Genomic DNA, 17035 nt, shown 5'->3' on the forward strand with positions numbered 1-17035 from the left:
TCGTGAGCACGCGAAATGAAAGTTTTGTGGAGGTGAATAGACGACGTTGTCCAGAAATGTCAGTGATAGGCTGCTGTGCTGAGGTTTTATCCATGTATAAATGCAACAAACTGCAATCTGTGAGCCAGGAGGAGCAAACAAAGGGCAGAGATTCCCTTTAACATGGGTTCAGTTCACTCTGTGATAATTCGTTATGCAGTTTTTTCAGATTTATTAATTATTTATTCAAAAATAAATCGCCTATTATTTGGTTTATTTATATATTTATATTTGACATGGGTTTATCGCTATTTTTTTAAAATAAGGTACACATGTTATCGATAATATTAACATATTTCTAGCAAGAAACAAATTACATAAGGATATTCAAGCTCGCGTTGATATTTTGGGTAAACAGGCGTGACACCCAGAAACCACGCAGCATATCGGTGTTAAGCTGAAGTCACGGTGAGTGTTATATTGCCGCAGCCTGTGCCGAGCTGCTGGCGGTGACGCGTTGTGACTTCACACGGAGGCTGGAGTAGGACGTCGCCGCTCCGCGCAGCTCACACCGACTCGTCTAGTTCTCTCGGCTGGAGTCAGGCATCAGAAAGCCGGAGGGATGCAGCCAGCGGGCGCGTACGGCGCCGGGAAGGCCGGGAGCGTCGCCTTCGATCCGGTCGCCTTCTTCACGCATCCCCGCACCGTCCTCAGACTGCTTTCGTGGGTAAGCCTCCCCTGCACTGTGTGGGTATCTTCATCAATGGATAGGCCTACCTGCAGCCCCCCTCTCTGCCTCGTTCCCACTTACATCTGTCTGGTGTTTCATCCACTCACGTCTGCATTTTACATCAGTGGGCTATTTTTGCAAAAGGCTGAGTGTCTGAATTTCAGCTTTTACAGCGCTCACATCATTTCAGCCTCTGGCACAGAGGCTACAGGGCTGCCTCTTTGTGTCTGGATGGAGCTAATGTGAACGCTCGGGGATAATAATGCCCCCCAACCGGAACGTAACACCTTTGTTTTCTCTGTGCTGTGCTGCTGTGAGTCACCATACAACATTTCAGGAGCACAGGAGGCAATGTGCTACAGATGAGCAAAAGCAGAGCTAGTTATAACAAAGCACACCAGCCCTCCTTTCCCGTGTGTGTCCTTCATAATTCAGCTCATCATATGTCAGCTAGTCACTGTTGCTTTTCTATTTCTATCCATCCATTTTTCTTTGACCTATCCAATTAGCACCCGCTGGATGAAAGAAGACATTAAGTTGAATGATTTCACCATTAGTCTCCAAACTATGATTTGAGCCTAGTCCTGAGAAGTATTAATGACATATGAGATCTCTGTGGACCAAATGAACAGTGTAAAGCTGAATTACAATCACACAATACAAAAGTGGTGTAGCTGAAACCTGTAAAGCTCATCCATGACACTTCTTTGTCTAACTGAAAAGGATTTTAGGGTAGCTCCTGATATTTGGCTACAGATTCATTAAACAAGGGTGCTTTAAAAACTAACAGTTTTATCTACCTCTGGCAAATGATTCAATTTGTGTTTTATAAATAAATAAAAGGAAAATTCTTAGTGCTTTGAGAAACCAGTTGTCTTTGAAAGAAATCCCATTCTTATTACTTGGTATTATCTTTACTCAGTTTCTGTTTCCTTTTATATCAGAGTTCATTTTCTGCACGGTGTGTCACATGATGACATTTAAGTAACTGGCACAAGTGTTTGTTTTTGTTGCAATTTGGGCGACATAACCCTTTTAAAGTATCATCTAATTGTGGAGAAGAAGGATATCCTTGGTCTTTGAGCTCTCAACCGCAGGAATGCATGGCACTGGCGCGCCGGTGTGAGTTAATTCTCTTCTGCGTGTCAGGTAATAAACCGGCCAACACGTCTCTCCCTGCAGGTTTTCTCCATCGTGGTGTTCAGCTGCATTGTGAATGAAGGCTACATCAACATCGGCAGCGAGCGTTTGCTCTGCATCTTCAACAACAACGCCGACGCCTGTAACTTCGGTGTCACCGTGGGCGTGGCCTGTTTCCTCGGCAGCATCTTTTTTCTCATCCTGGATGCTTACTTTCCCAGCATCAGCAGCGTCAGGGACAGAAAACGTGCGGTCCTGCTGGATCTCGTCTTTTCTGGTACACAGTTATCACAGGCCGAATATCGTAACACACAACGTAGAGCTAGGTCCAGGAGCATTTGAGGTACATGTGCTAGACATCATCTTTTGGATATTTACAAAGAAGAAAATCCTTATATTTAAAATTATCTTGGCTTGCCCAATTACTTTTTACACCCCTGAATCCTAAATACAACACTTTTGTTAAACCCCTTAAATTCAAGCGGCAAGTCGATCAGTTTCAAATAGGCAAAACAAAAGTATTAAAGCCAAATCTCAAACATTTTAACAACAACATTTAAATATCAGGCATATAACACTGTATTCTTTAATCTTCTGGGAACTGCACATCTTTACTTTCAGCCAGCACTTGGCTTAGCTTAGCAGAACACTGGCAGCTAGCCTGAGTCCTGCCCGAAGACAGTAAAAGAAGTGCAGTTTCAATAATACACATCAGTCTTTCAATGTAATTAAAAAAAACGCTTCTGTAGTAAATGAAAGAAATCTGTCAGCATGACTCTTTAGGCTTAAAATGCAAGAAATGAATGTGTAAAAATTACAGAAAAAGTTGTGGTAGCTCATTGAGTAAACTGTCCTGTGATTGTAAAATAGGTTTTTTTGTAATTGACAGAAAGTGTCGCTTTAATAGATGGTCAAGAAACATGAAGATTTCTGTCATTTAATGTCCATGGTGGAGGTCTGTGTCATTCATAAAAGCTATAAAACATCTGAAAATACAGTTCATATTTTCCAAAATTGTCCAGTGGGCTGGATTGGTGCTTTATTGTGGGGCCATTCATGGTCCCGGAGCCTTATGTTTGACACCCCTGTTTTAAAGGAAAGGATTTTTCTTTAACAGCAACATGAGCTTCACCTTTGTGGTGTTGAGTGAAACAGCGCATAATTTAGCACACATTCAGGTTGCTGTTGGGATAAATTGTAATAGCTGGTGATTCAGTCCGTGGTCATTAGTACACATTTTCAATCTATCCAATATGCCGGGTTATGAAAAACAAAGATTAATGATTGTCCTTCCTCAGCTAACAGTTTGTGTTTATATCTAATTAGGAAATGTTAGCACACTAATAACGCTCAGCTAAAACTATTGATCATATATCATGCTTACTGTGAGCACTGTGAGCAGTGCTGTACTAAACGTAGCCCACGACACCTGTTAATTCAGCGGCTGAAACTTGATTTTGTATGTTTAATAGTTATCTGAAGCCTTCAGTGCAGAGAAGCTGAGAACATCAAAGGAATAAAATATATTTTTAGAATGAAAAAAACATGAATAGAGTATAATCTTCTTTCTTTTTTGCCTTTTACAATTTGCTTCATAATCAAGTCAGAAAAACAACAGAGAGCAGAATCTCTCTTTAACATGAAAGGAGACAAAATTCATCTTTTCTGGTTCTCAAATAGACTGGAGACACTTTTTTCTGTAAAAAGTCGAACTGGGAAAAATGTGGTAATTATGAAGTGACCCTGCATCTAAAAGGCCTGTTTTCCTCTCCTCAAAGGTATTGCATGTTTCCTGTGGTTTGTCGGCTTCTGTTTTCTGGCCAATCAGTGGCAGGCGACCTCTCCGGAAGAGCTGCCGTTGGCGCAGGGCTCCGACGCAGCCAGAGCCACCATCGCGTTCTGCTTCTTTTCCATCCTCTCCTGGGTGTGTATGCTTACACCTGTCGATTCCCACTGCCCTCTTTGTCTTTTGCACGCCTGTGAGCATGTGGTTATCATCATCATCTGATATTTGATCACCTGCATGCTCGCGTGTGTGTTTTCAGGGTTATCAGTGTCTGCTGACCATGAACACATTTAAGAGCGTTTCCTTCACGGAGGTCGAGCAGCTGCTGCCCACGACCCCCCCGGCCCTCTCTCAAGTCTAACACTGCCGCACACACTTGGTTGACCTGGGCAGCTTCCAGGCGTCGGTGCTTGTTTGACCGTGTGTGTGTTTGTGTAGTTTTGCTGACAAAGCATCTCACTGCTGAGAACTGCATTGCAAGAATATATTTCAACTGAGACAGTTAGCTCATTTATTATCCCCTGGTGACTCAGTAGAGCCTGTTAAAACTAGCTTAACACCAACCTATAGCAGCCATTCATCTCACTGTCATCGGATAAGCTCTAATTGTGTCAAGGAAGTGGTTTCACTTTTTCAGTCATTTATTAACCATTAAGTTGAAAAGGACTCAATTGTTCCCCTGCAGAGGGTTAGTAGCAGGTGGCAAACAATCATATTAAAGGTTCGGTCGTCTTCAGGCTGTAGCTCCTCTCTGGAGGGCATTACTCATTAAACATGATTAGCGAGTGACACCTTGTAGTTGTTTGGGCTTCAAGGCTGTCATTTTTTTTGACAGGAAGCTTGTGTTTGAAAGCAGTTAAATCTGCATATAACCTTGTGTCGAACCAAAGAGGGTCTGTGTGAGATGATGATAAACAGCCTAGTGTCTCGCTTAAGTCACAGGTCCTTGAGTTTGAGGTTTTATCAGATGCACAGTAGTCTATAACAGTACAAAGAAGGATTTCAGTACTTTGAATTGTTCTTTTAGCAGCAGCTGGGATGGACTGCTCTCCCACTGTGACACTAAACTGGGGAAACTGGGATGAATTTTCCAGTTTGTTATCCCAGTGTAGAGCCAGTGTGGGTGTGAGAACTTGGCACCTGGTATTTCATCTGTCATTAAAATGAAACCTGAGGCATTTTGAGAAGGTTTCCAATTGTAGGCACAGTGTGAGTGACAGGGAGCCTAACACTGCTATAATTAAATGCATGTTTTATGCCCAGTTTCAGTGTGATAGGAGACACTCGGGTTTAATAAAAACAAATAAATATAATCTTACAATAATGATCGCAGCGCATTTATGTCTATGTGTCTGCATGTGCACTGTCACACATACACACAACGATTATTAACATTCATATGTTGTTCGATTTCCTGTATATTGGATTCATTTTATGAGTCGCCTGCAAATGCAATATCAGGTTCTCTGTTTGCATTCGTTTCAGTTTTCTTGTTGAACATATGTTGCCCATACTTAACGCTCACTGTTTCCTTGCATCTTCCAAATTTGTACCTACGACAGAATTTCTTCTGACTCACCACTAAATACACTAAGTAAATATAATTTAAAAAATAGCCCAGGCTTTAAGTAGTTAACATATTACTTATTTTCCTCTGTAAAACCATTAACGCAGCGGTCCCATTCTGTCAAATGAGCCTTATAGCGTCCATAACTCAATGAATAAGAGCAGCTTTTAGTTTAAAGAGTTTAGTTTAGCATTATATCTGTCATCATCTGGGTTTTGTGAGACTTCAGAATCAACCGTATTTTTATGAGAAGGTGGATTGCTGAGGTATCAGGTAATGTTAGCCAGCCTAGTCACAGATACTTGCTAAATGGTGTTAAATAACATGCAAATAAAATACCTGAATGTCACCACAGATGAGCACAGACTAAATATGGCCTGATTCACACATAATTTTAAGCCTTCATGCCTTCACTGTTATTGCGATGTTATTAAGGAGGTAAATTGGCTATGGAGACCAAAACATAGTATAGCAGGCTGTAAACATGTTTATTTCTGATGTAAAGTTGGGCATTTTAACATGAGTGTCTCACTCTGGGAGCGAGCTTCGAGTGGCCACTCGAGGAACTGCAGTTTGATTTTTCAGCTCTGCAGGTTTTTATATTGTTACATTGCGCTGTTGTTTCATTGAAGACTCTGAAACTGCGTAATGGAAAAGCACAACACTTAATCCCAAGTGGTGTAAACCTTCTTCTTCTTCACCTTCGTGCTTCTTCTGTCCATTTTTCGTCACTGCATCTTTAACCAACCCGTGCACATCTGCAGGCTTCTCTAAAAACAGAGTGTTACTCAGCGTGTGATTAACAGTGTTAATCGTTAACATGTGTGTGTCTGCGTGTGTGTTACTAACAGGCTGTGCTGACGCTGAGTGCGCTGAGACGCTTCTTAACCGGCAGTAACTCAAACTTATTCACCTGGCAACACCTGGATCCCATCCCTAGCAACACTCGAGCTACACCATACCCTATTGCCAATGGCGCTACCATAGTTACCACAAATCCCTATCAAGCTCCGCCCTTCACTGAAACCCTGGACCCCCAGAAGCTCACACAGCAGAGACCCTTGGCTCCTGCCTTCTAGAGACACACACTCAGGGAGAGAAGGACAAGATGTACACGACATGGACAACTTCCTGCCTCACTGTTGAGCGGTTTCTCCGTCCTCTCCTGGGATTGGCAGGATTTTGGGTCATGTGAAGCGTGATATGTTATCACCATGGCAACTGCTGGCTCAGCTTAGTTATTTGTAACTGTCTGTGTCAAGAATTCCGTCTTCTGCTCATGCACACACACAGATACCGGCGCACGCAAACACCGCTGTACTCCCTCACACCTGGAAACAGATGCGCACACACACACACACACACACACACACACACACACACCTGGAAACACATGTACATACACCTGGAAGAACACACGCTCACGCCTTGACTGCATGTTCATATGGTGAAGTGCAGATTAACATAGATGTAGATGCAGTGATGGTGCTCCATCTGCCTTATTAACAGATAACTTAGCGAAGGAAACATGGAGGACAGGGAAGCTGTGTAGCTATCTATTTCTGTTTGTCCTCAGTCAGCCTGGCCAATCACAAGCTGCCCTGCTGACACGTGAGCTCCCATTGGCTGAACATCAAACAGAAGGTCGGTTTGACCAATAGATTGTGAGCAAAAAGAGTGAGGCCAGGCAGACCTTGCAGAAAATGCTACATTTTCTTAGCAGGGGAATAAAGGCAGGACTGCTTAATGCATTTTGTATGCTATGGTGTTTTAGTGTGAAATATTCATGTGATTCAATATTTTATTGTGATATGCTGAAGTGGTATTTGAAAATAAAATCTATCTACTACCACCACCAGAGTCTGCCTTTGTTTCCATTATCTTTAAATAACTTCTTTGCTTCCTGCAACATGAGAACACATTTTTTTGAAAATAATCATGTGTTGCGACAAAGATCCGGGGACGTGTTAGCATACTAATCACCATTTGCTGGAAGAAGGCCATAGAGTGGTTAAATTCATTAGCGGCAGCAGGCAGCTGCTGTGTGTTATCATTATTTTTAGATTAGGAGGCACGTGTTGAAGACTGCGAATGTTTCCGCTTCTGTTTCTTTTTACCATCTTGACACACGAGGAAAGGACAGAATTAGAAGAAAGGTTATTGAGTCAGATAAAAGTCAGACAGGAAGTGGTTTTATTCCAGCACTGTCCAATCATCTCCTCTCTTTGTATCATTCCCCGCTTCCATTAATATGCAGGAACATTAAACGGCTTTATGAACATTTGCATCATCCACCATCATCATCAATCGTTACAACTGGCACCCCTCATCATCCATCCTCGTCATCACCAGCAGATACATTGACATTCAAAAGTGTAGAAATTCACCTTTGTAGTTCTCCTACCACCCACTGTGTTAATAAAATAGATTCTTGACCTTTTCTACAAAGTTTTACGCATTGTTATGTCACCTGAATAAGCCCTTCTTTTACATCTGCGTCTGTCTGAATCACCTCTTCAAATTTAAGGGGCCAGCAGAGGGCAATCTAACTCCGCAAAGCTCTGATCGCACCACACTCAGCTGTGTCTGAACTACCTCTACCCTGAGAATACTAAGACGGAGGGGGGGTTGTGAGAAAACGGAGCTGACTGAATGTTTTGAGTGGGTGGGATCGGGGGGAAAGCGAGGTAGAAACTACTAAGGCCTAGGTCACGCTACATGATTTTAACTTAAAGGTTCAAAGAGCGGATTGATTTTTCAGGCTGTCAGGGTCGGGTGCATACAGGCCAAAAATCAACAAGACATCAAGGTTTTCTCAGGCCATGAGCAATCAAGCGACACCCAGAAGTTTACTGTAGGCCGTGATGAATGAAGAAAAAAAACCCTCCAAAAACCAAAAAACTGAAGATGAATCATATTGAAAATCAAAAACTATCTTTAATATAAAATTTCCTATTATAATATATCCAACAAGCTGCTGTACAGGATTCATTATTACTGTTGTGGAGGTATAAGTCTCTTATAAAACGGCATTGTGCCTGCACCATTCACATACTGCAGGTGTTCAGTTACAAATTATTATTATTTTTTATTACGTTTTGTAATTCTACTGCTTAAAACCACATTTGTAAACATAAACTGTCATTTCTGCACCACAGAGAACAAAGTGGGGGAAAATTCTATTCAAGTACCGGTTTGCAAATTAGGAAAATCATCAGATCTTATTAACTGAATGAGAGCTGAAACAGCTTGTTGATCAAAGGGTTAGTCAAAAGAAAACAGTTGGCAACTCTTGATATTGATAACTGACGGATACATTTTCAAGCAGCAATGCTGCGAGGGGTTCTGCTAACTAATCAGATTTGTTAGTTTTACAGCTTTTTCTTACTTACTAAGACATTACTCCTAGCCTGCTGTACCACACCATGGTAAGGTGGTTAAGTCAAGGAGTTGGGGTGATACTAAGACTGAGACATATTGTTGAAATCACTTATTTTCTTTAGGATTATTCATCATCTGTCCTGTAAATAGATGGTTTCATACATGCGACTCTATTTAGAATGTATGTCTTTACACTGAAAAAAAGGGGAACATTTTGAGGTGTTTTTCTTTTATATTGTTCAATGATTTTACTATTTCATTAAGATCAAACTGGGTTGTGTGTAGCCTAAGAACTTAAATGACTTTGATCCTCTTGATCCAAAATCATAATAAACTGACAACCTGCTGTTTGGTCTTTTTTGTCGGGGTAAAGAAATCCCAGAACAGCCTACTCTGTTCACCTGGATGCTGCATTTTCAGTGGGAAAAACATTTAATCACTAATCCTACTGACAACTTCAGTCATTTGACATTCAAAAATGTGGAAATTCAACAGTCTTCAGTCACTTGGATGGCTGAAAAAGTCATTTATCCCATTAAAAAAAAAGCTGCAACCAGATGAACAGAATCGAGTGCCTTGGGTTTGGTATTTTCACAGAGGAAAAATATGTGATTAGACGTTACCGTGATCCGGTTATGTTGTGTGGACTAACAGGTAGTTGCAGCCCCAGCTGTGTGGTCTCTTTGTGTAAAACAGCAGACCAGTCACTAACTTAACCTGCAGTGCACCTTCAGAGTAGTTTTGTACTCTGACCTGGGCTTGAGGTGCGAGGAAAAGGATGAGCGAGTGGAGCAAGCAAGGGGGAGGGTTAGTGTTTGAGTAATATAGCTGCAAAGTGACTCTATGAGTGAACTAAAGCTAGAACTATGAGAGAAGAAAAGGAAACTTCTTCTTGTGTGCATCTCGTGTGCATACGGCACAAAAGGGGTCCAAGTCTTTGAACACATACACACTCAGTACACACACAGTCTGAGTCCTGCTCACACAACCTATGAAAACCTTGTGAGTGCAAGAGGCGAGGGGCGGGACAGGAGACGGGTATAATCCTGTTTCCGGCCGCGGCTCCCGTCCCTCTCGTGCACTAAAGCAGCACATTCGGCTCCTCCACTTCAAAGAATGACCAATCCCATCACAGGTTTGTTTAGTCTTCCACAGAACTTCCCTCCGGCAGATTAGGAGAGAGGCTTGTGGCGTCAAAAGACAAAGTCCGCCTCCTCAGCTCAGTGCTGCTGTCAGTTAGTTGGGTTGCGACTGGAACTGGCTCCTCCCTGGGCAGCGGGCTCATTCGCTGCTTCCTGTTCCTGCCTGAAACCGGGGACACCGAATGGCTGAGGCGGCTCCTGTGCTCCCCGGGACTCGGGGTGAGGTGTCTGCTTTTGTGCGGGGAGCTGGTAGGTTGCGTGTGAGAGTGAACAGAGCTGTTAATACAGCTGACCTCTGCGTCAGCGTCATCTGGCTGCGGGGCGGGGTCTGAGCCAGGAACGGGGCTGGCTGCTCTGGAGTCACAGAGTGGAACTGATACCTTCAAACTCTTCTCAAAATCTGCTTCTGGCTGAGAGCCACAGGCTGTCTGCTCAGATACGTGTTCTTGTGCAGCGGTATCGCTGTGGCTCCGGCTGTGGCTCCTGCAGGAGATGACCCTCTGCGAGTGCGCATATTTCACTGTGTGAACGCTGGACGACCGTTGCCGTGGCGGGGTGGAGGAGGCTGCGGGCACAGTGAGTCGGGGCTCCGCCAGATCGTCAGCTGAACTCTGATCCAGAGAGTCGAGGCGCACGGCCTCCTGCGGACACAGCACATTCACAAACACTATGAGATAGCCAATCGCAGACTGTTGTAAAGTGCGTGTAGGCTTGTGTGCTGCAGATCAACCTGGAGCAAAAGATGGAATACTAAAAAATACATTTAGATAATTTTTTGTTCCTTACAAACACAAAAAGGCCCCAAAATTGATTATAAGCAACTACCACCCACTTCAAACTTTGCAGACGTTGCGATTTTAAATTTTTTGGAGAGATGCCCTCTAACCTCTCAGCTTGATTCCGATTCATTCCCATAAAATTAAAAAGCACCATCTAAATCCTTCGAATCTCACCTGGCTTATTTAATTGATTCAAAGGGAAACTGTTAAACTTGTAGAACTAAACTAATATAACTGTCTTCCTCTCCTCACCCCCAGCAGATATGTTATTATAGGGTCTTTACCTTACAACATAAAGCAGCTTGAGGCGACTGTTGTTGTGATTTGATACTTTATCAATAAAACTGAACTAAACTGAGCTGAAAAAGGTTTGCAGTGTGTTTGTGTTCAGCTATCATCGTCATAAAAACACACCTGTCTCCTTAACTGTCTGCTTGCAGCGCGGAAGGATGCTGGTCTCCTCATGGCTGAACTGTCAGGGACGTAGGAGGGGCTCAACTTGTTTCTGTCTAAACTGTCTTCGGGACTGAGCCAGTAAGAAGGACGCCTGCCGCCGCTGTGCGTGGGGCTCAGTCTGAGCGACGGATGCCTGTCTATGCTGTGGCTGGACATGAGCTTTGGCCGCTCGGCGCTGGGATCCGGATTCACCCTGTATCCGTCCATACTGTGAGCAGAGCTGAGTCTGTGTCTGTTGATGCGATGCGCTGGGCTGAATCTATATCCGTCTATGCTGTGAGCCGAGTTCAGTCTGTGTCTCTTGGCTCTGTGAGTGGGGCTAAACCTGTATCCTTCTACGCTGTTGGCTGAGCCGAGTCTGTGTGAGGAGTGCCTGTCGATGCTGTGAGATGTGCTGAGGCAGATCATTGGCCTTGAGCTGCGTCCAGACCCCAGTGAAGCGTGACTGATGGCTGGCAGAGCTCCTGGAACCTGCAGCAGGGAGCCGCCTCCACTGGAGCCCAGAGATGACATGGAGCCTGCAGACAGTAACGTGGATTATGAAGATGACAGCTAGAACATAAAAAAGCAAGACTTTAACCGTTAGATGCATTTTTTTTTTAAAAGAGTTGTTTCACCTCACACACACACACACACACACACACACACACACACACACACACACACACACACACACACACACACACACCATCAGCTCCTATATTTCAGTACGTTTTCACAACTCAGGAGATGAAAAAACTGTTTTGAGACCAAGTCACGATTCAGTTTCACCTCATCTTTATCTCATTGGCAATTTTAGTTAACATGACTTTCAGTGGAGGACTCTATATTCAGCTCACTTGGTGCAATAAACTCCCACTGTTAAAAAAGACACTTTAACATGACAAGACTGAAAATAACTTCCAGGTAATGCTACAGGCACACTCCAAATCTAGAACTACTTGATTTCTAGTTTTAATCTATGATAAACCTTTTACTTACAGCATATTGTTAAACATCTGAGAGAGAACACTGAGTGGAAACAAAGAATTACGGTGTGTGCAATTGAGATGTGGTTGGTTTTATATTGGATGACCCAACATTTTCTGTTGTTTTTTATTTGTTCGTGGGATACCTGGCTGTTCCAGGATTTGTTACAATCCAAATATAAACTAAAGATGGGAAAGACGTGGCAGGCGTATAGTTCTATCAATTCCATTTAAATCCATAACAAATATCTCCTTCCTTAAGGCCTTTGATAACATTGCCTTACCTTGTGCAAACTTCACAGCTCTGCTGCCTTCTAAGCTATTTATGGAAGCAATAATCTTTACAGGAGTCATTTACTTGTTATAGGACAGTAAAAAACAGTTCCTTAATTCGATTGGCTATAAACAGCCAAATTACCTGAGAAGCTGTAGCCGGAGAATGCCTCGTGGCCAATGAGCGGATAAGGAGAGCATCTGAGCGGCTGAGGATAGCTGTCGCTGGGGAGGGAGAGCATGCGTCCCATGCTCAGTAGGTTGCCATGGGAACACCCTTCATCCTCAACTTGCACCTGGCACATGACATCACCAACACTGTTACTCTCACTGTCATCTCTACCCTGCTAGCTTACACGCATGCAGAAATACAAGCAGGCACCTGGGCAGGTGCGTCCAGCTCTAAGTCCCCGCCCACAGACGCGGTGCTGAGCCGTCGACTGGCCTCCTCCCGCTCTCTTCTCTCCTCCCTCTCCCTCCTCTCCTCCATCTCCTCCAGCTGTGCCTCCTTGTTGCTGTCCTCCAGGTGCTTCATCAGAACGGCCACGACCACGTTGACAAGCACAAACTGAGCCGTGAGGACGAAGGTGACGAAGTAAACGGGCGAGATCAAGGGCAGGTAGGTGAGGCAGTGGCGATCCTGCGGGCGACACTCGCGCAGTGTGTCCTGGATGATAAAGGAAGGGAAGAGGAGACAATAAAGGATCAAGAAGCAATAACCTGATGATAAATGAAGGGATTAGGGTGATATATTAATGCGCTCTGCTGTACTTCCTCTCATCTCCTACAGGGGGAGATGTTGATCTGAGCCCAAAAGGACCTTGAGCCTGTCACAGAAGAGTAATACACTCTCCTGACCCTCGAATGTCATCAGCTCTTAGTCTGTCATAAAAAAACAGTGATCTGCTCTCTGCTTAATGCAGAGGCTGTCTCATAACCTATGCATTGAGACACGCAGACACAAACATGCACTCAGTCGTCCATCCATCTTCTTAAAAAACCCCCTCAGAGTAGAGGAAAGGAAGAGTAACAACCTTCATGATCCCATTCCAGTTGTCCCCGGTGGACACCCTGAAGAGCGTGAGGAAAGCCATGCCAAAGTTGTCAAAGGTAGCGTGGCGACTGAGACCCTCGCACGGGTTCTCGTCTGAGCACTCTGAAAGAGGATGAAAGGAATATTAGATCCGGTAAGTGTGGGAGACGAAGGCAAGGGGGGAGAAGAAAGAGAACTGCGCGCAGATTAGATCACTGATTAGGTTGCTGATTCTAAATTGGCATTAATTAATGTATGTAACTCAGCAAAATTTATGCTTGTTTATGTAATCCACACATAAATCACCCGTCGGTCGCACCCGCTTGCACGCATGCACAGGCTCACATGCACACTCTTGCACATACATGCACGCACACACTAACCCAGTTTTCCAAAGAGCTCAACTCCCAGAGCTGCATAGATGAAGAACAGCAACATGAAGAGCAGACCCAGATTCCCCACCTAGACGGACACATTACACGCACAAACAGATATATAGAGTGTATGATACACCAAAAAATAGACATGTACAGTATACACTGAAAAAGAGAGAGAGGGAGACGCCAACAGATAGGATAGGCCCAAAGACAGAGACCGCTGAGCCTTACTGCACTGACGTTTACTACTCCTTAAAAACTAACGGGATCCATCATGGTACCTGGAGTGGAATAACACCTTACGTTTTAGGGCTTGAGAAACAAGTGAGTTTTTGGCGCCTGGACCCAACCCTGATGAGTCACAAACACGCTTGTCACCGAGTCCTGGCCTGCCTCTCGTCATGGTAGGAGGCACGGCGATGTCTAATTAGATAAAAGGTGCATCCACCGATGAAGCGAACTGGAAACAAGCGCATTGGACGGCGCTGCAAAGACGTGGGTTTGATCCCCTGCAGTGACGTGTCACTTCAAAGACACACAAATACTACACAAATGGGAAGTGGAGGATCGTGGGTATTTTCTTTATAGCTGAGATTTCCGCTGGTTTGTTTGAATATATGCAAAGATGAGCACGGTCGTTTAAAATGAACATGGTTAAGCTGCAGGTCAAAACCATCACCACACCTTATAAATGTGTACTTGTATACATGTTTCCGCTTGTTTGATGTGCACCACCGCCCCCTCCCTCACCCTTTCTCCCTTGTTTCTTGTGGGGTCCCCCGAGGAAGGTTGGTTGATCCTCCCCAAAGCCTTCCCACATTATATTCAAAGAAGGCACACGGGGAAGGCGGCAGCTCTGTGATGCTATACTTAGGCACAGGAGCGCTTTGACTTAATGGTAACACGCTCACAGATACAATGCTAATGTGCAGATCTCTAGTAGTGCGCACCATAATTATGATGTTATGCCCACGCTTGTTAGCGTGCTAATATTTGTTAATTAGAAGTTAACACACAAGTAGAGCTGAGGCTGATGGGGATGTTTCTGAGTCATTGCTCAGGTGAATGACTGGGTTTTAAACTAATTGCAGAATGTTGGCTGCTCCTTCCAAATGCTAAAATGTCCTTGGGTAAGAGAAGTTCACAGAGTCCCCAGTTGCACGAATTAATGACAGAGACATTGTTAAAGTGCTCTGAAGATCTGCTAAGGTTAAAAAGTGCTGTAAAAGTTCAGACCATATTCTACTAGTATATCAGGTAAAATCTGACACTCGCATGTTAACCATTAAAAGGTTAACATATGAGAGTGTTCAGCCACAGAGGAACATAAACAGTGATGCTAAACTTCACTACAATCCATCCACATCATGAAGAAATTTAAATGAAAGCTACAAACGTCAGCTGGAAAGCTAAATTCATTTGGCCTCATCGTGAATATTTGCTAAACATTTTATGATAATCCATTTAATAGTTGGAATTTAATCTGGACCAAAATGGTGAACTAGTGTTGCTGCTCCCACATCTAAGACACATTTTCTTTTCTTTTTACCTTTTTACTATAAATGGTAAATGGACTTGTTCTTATAAAGTCCTTTTCTACTCTATTGGAGCACTCAAAGCACTTCATACACCTTGCCTCAATCATGCAAGAAAATTTTCCCTTGCCTTTTCTACATACATGCTTTCTGTCTAACATTCACACACAGTCATACTGCGATGGATGCATCGTAGAGCAACTTGGAGTTAGTATCTTGCCCAAAGATCTTTGGTATGCAGACCGGAGCAGCCAGGGGTCAAACCACAAACCTTCCAATTAGTAGTTGACCCGATAACTTGATGTAGCAATTTAGTGATAGGCAGGTGCTTGATGTTGGATTTCAACCTTGTTTAGGCCTTTTTTTCCTTAGTAGACGCCTATTGTGGCTAACCCTTGTTTTTCTTTTCTGAACTGAGAGGTTTGTGTCATATTTCCGGCCTGTTTCCAGAACAAAATAGCTGGGTGTGTATTAGACATTATTGAGGGTTATCTCTGCCTATACAGGTTACTATGGCTACTCTAATGGTCATTTAACCCAGCGTTATTGATATATACTTGTCAAAACTCATTATTAAGGGCACAGAAGAGGTCTTCAATGTCTTTATGGGGGAAAAAGTTAATGCATTTATGTGGCAAAAAATATGACTAGCTTTGTGGCTAGGTCAAACTGGCTGAGAAGTCTTAGCTTAGCTGTTTTTTCTGTGCGTGATATTCTAATATTTTTAACTGTTTCCACTGTGTTAGCCAGTGTTTTAGACAGCCAAGGTATCAACAGCATATCTTAACTGGAAAAAGCTAGACAGGGTCATCTGTAGTTAGCACTAATTAGCAGGTATCTGTGACTGTGTTGCACCCATGGAGTCTTGCTAACCAAGCTAGCTGCTAACTTAGCACAGCAGCCTTTCATTTAAATTTCATAACTTTTGGCTTCAAAAGGAGAGTCTGCAGACCCCCGGTGGCGTCACAGTGACTACATCCATCTCCCTTCTATTATCCCCAACCAGCCGCCCCTTCCTGAGACGGGTTTTGCAGGAAATTCCTTCCTGTCAAAAGGGAGTTTTTCCCTCCCAGTGTCGCCAAGTGCTTGCTCATAGGGGGTTGTTTGATTGGGGTTTACCTTACAATATAAAGCACCTTGAGGTAGTGGTCCAGGCTGTCAGTGTTAGTAGAGGACATAAACACAGGCTTGGAAAAAAAAAATCACACAGGAAAGGAGCTCAGGAGGTAATCAGAAGGTTGGCGATGTGATTGGCGGTTGGTGGTGCAAATATGAATGGGTGTGTGAATGAAGCTTATAGTAAGAAAGTGGTTTGAGTGCTTAAATACAGTGGAAAAGTGTGATATATCTACCAGTGTATTTGCCTGGTAAAATCTGCCTGAATGCAGCTTTTGTCTGCAGAGCTTTTGTGCCTCAAAGAAAAGAAAGCTTTTCAGATTGGATCTTTGGATGTTCTGCTTTATTCGTCAGAAAGCAGCAAAACAATCATCCCAAAGCCAAACTGTTTCATAACATGCCAAAAAGTCAGGATTTAACTGATGAGTTTAAGGATCTGCAGGTACCTTTTAGCTAAATCTGAGTATGTCTTCTTCTTTGTTTAGTGATTATTAGGTGTCGCTGGTATAGCACTGCTTGGGAGGAATAAGTGATAAATCATGGAAGAGGCAGTCAGTGCCAGGCCTCGTAAATTGCTAAATAAAACAAGCCATCTGCTTTTCATCAGATCTGGACACCAGGCAGCCATTTAAAAAGACATGTTTAACTGTACAAGCACAATAGATGCTTCTTACCTGAGGCAGAGCCTGCATCACCGTGTCCAACAGAGCTCTCATCCCCGTCGCCATCTTTAACAGCTTCAGCACTGAAATATCGCAACATGTCAGCTCTTA

General features: G+C 43.5%; 2 protein-coding genes across 3 annotated transcripts in view; one reads left to right on the forward strand and one right to left on the reverse strand.

Moving 5' to 3' along the window:
• Nucleotides 1–510: 510 nt before the first annotated feature.
• Nucleotides 511–7033, forward strand: LOC308395641 (synaptogyrin-1-like). 2 transcript variants are annotated; one of them, XM_080880554.1, is made up of 4 exons: nt 511–706; nt 1892–2126; nt 3628–3773; nt 6054–7033. In XM_080880554.1, the coding sequence occupies exons 1-4, from the start codon at nt 602–604 to the stop codon at nt 6279–6281; spliced, it is 714 nt and encodes a 237-aa protein (XP_080736680.1). In that variant the 5' UTR covers nt 511–601; the 3' UTR covers nt 6282–7033. The 2 variants fall into 2 exon arrangements, with proteins under 2 accessions (XP_080736680.1, XP_080736681.1); XM_080880555.1 differs by lacking the exon at nt 6054–7033 and adding an exon at nt 3895–6005.
• Nucleotides 7034–7439: 406 nt separating this feature from the next.
• The window catches only part of LOC308395572 (voltage-dependent T-type calcium channel subunit alpha-1H-like), a 60813-nt gene continuing 51217 nt past the window's right edge, over nt 7440–17035 (reverse strand). The window contains exons 29-35 of the mRNA XM_080880487.1: nt 16937–17007; nt 13618–13696; nt 13236–13357; nt 12584–12868; nt 12347–12497; nt 10919–11478; nt 7440–10366 (exon numbers count right to left, since the gene is read on the reverse strand). Of these exons, the coding sequence (XP_080736613.1) occupies nt 9725–10366; nt 10919–11478; nt 12347–12497; nt 12584–12868; nt 13236–13357; nt 13618–13696; nt 16937–17007 (1910 nt within the window). The 3' untranslated portion in view covers nt 7440–9724. The remainder of the gene's footprint in view (nt 10367–10918; nt 11479–12346; nt 12498–12583; nt 12869–13235; nt 13358–13617; nt 13697–16936; nt 17008–17035) is intronic.

Source organism: Rhamphochromis sp. 'chilingali', assembly GCF_963969265.1.
Source record: "Rhamphochromis sp. 'chilingali' genome assembly, chromosome: 4".
NCBI classification, from domain to species: Eukaryota; Metazoa; Chordata; class Actinopteri; order Cichliformes; family Cichlidae; genus Rhamphochromis; species Rhamphochromis sp. 'chilingali'.

Coding starts and splice junctions, on each gene's coding strand:
- LOC308395641 (XM_080880554.1), top strand. CDS start 602: ATGCAGCCAGCGGGCGCGTACGGCGCCGGGAAGGCCGGGAGCGTCGCC. Junction 707..1,891: donor TCCTCAGACTGCTTTCGTGG/GTAAGCCTCCCC, acceptor CTCTCCCTGCAG/GTTTTCTCCATCGTGGTGTT. Junction 2,127..3,627: donor GCTGGATCTCGTCTTTTCTG/GTACACAGTTAT, acceptor CTCTCCTCAAAG/GTATTGCATGTTTCCTGTGG.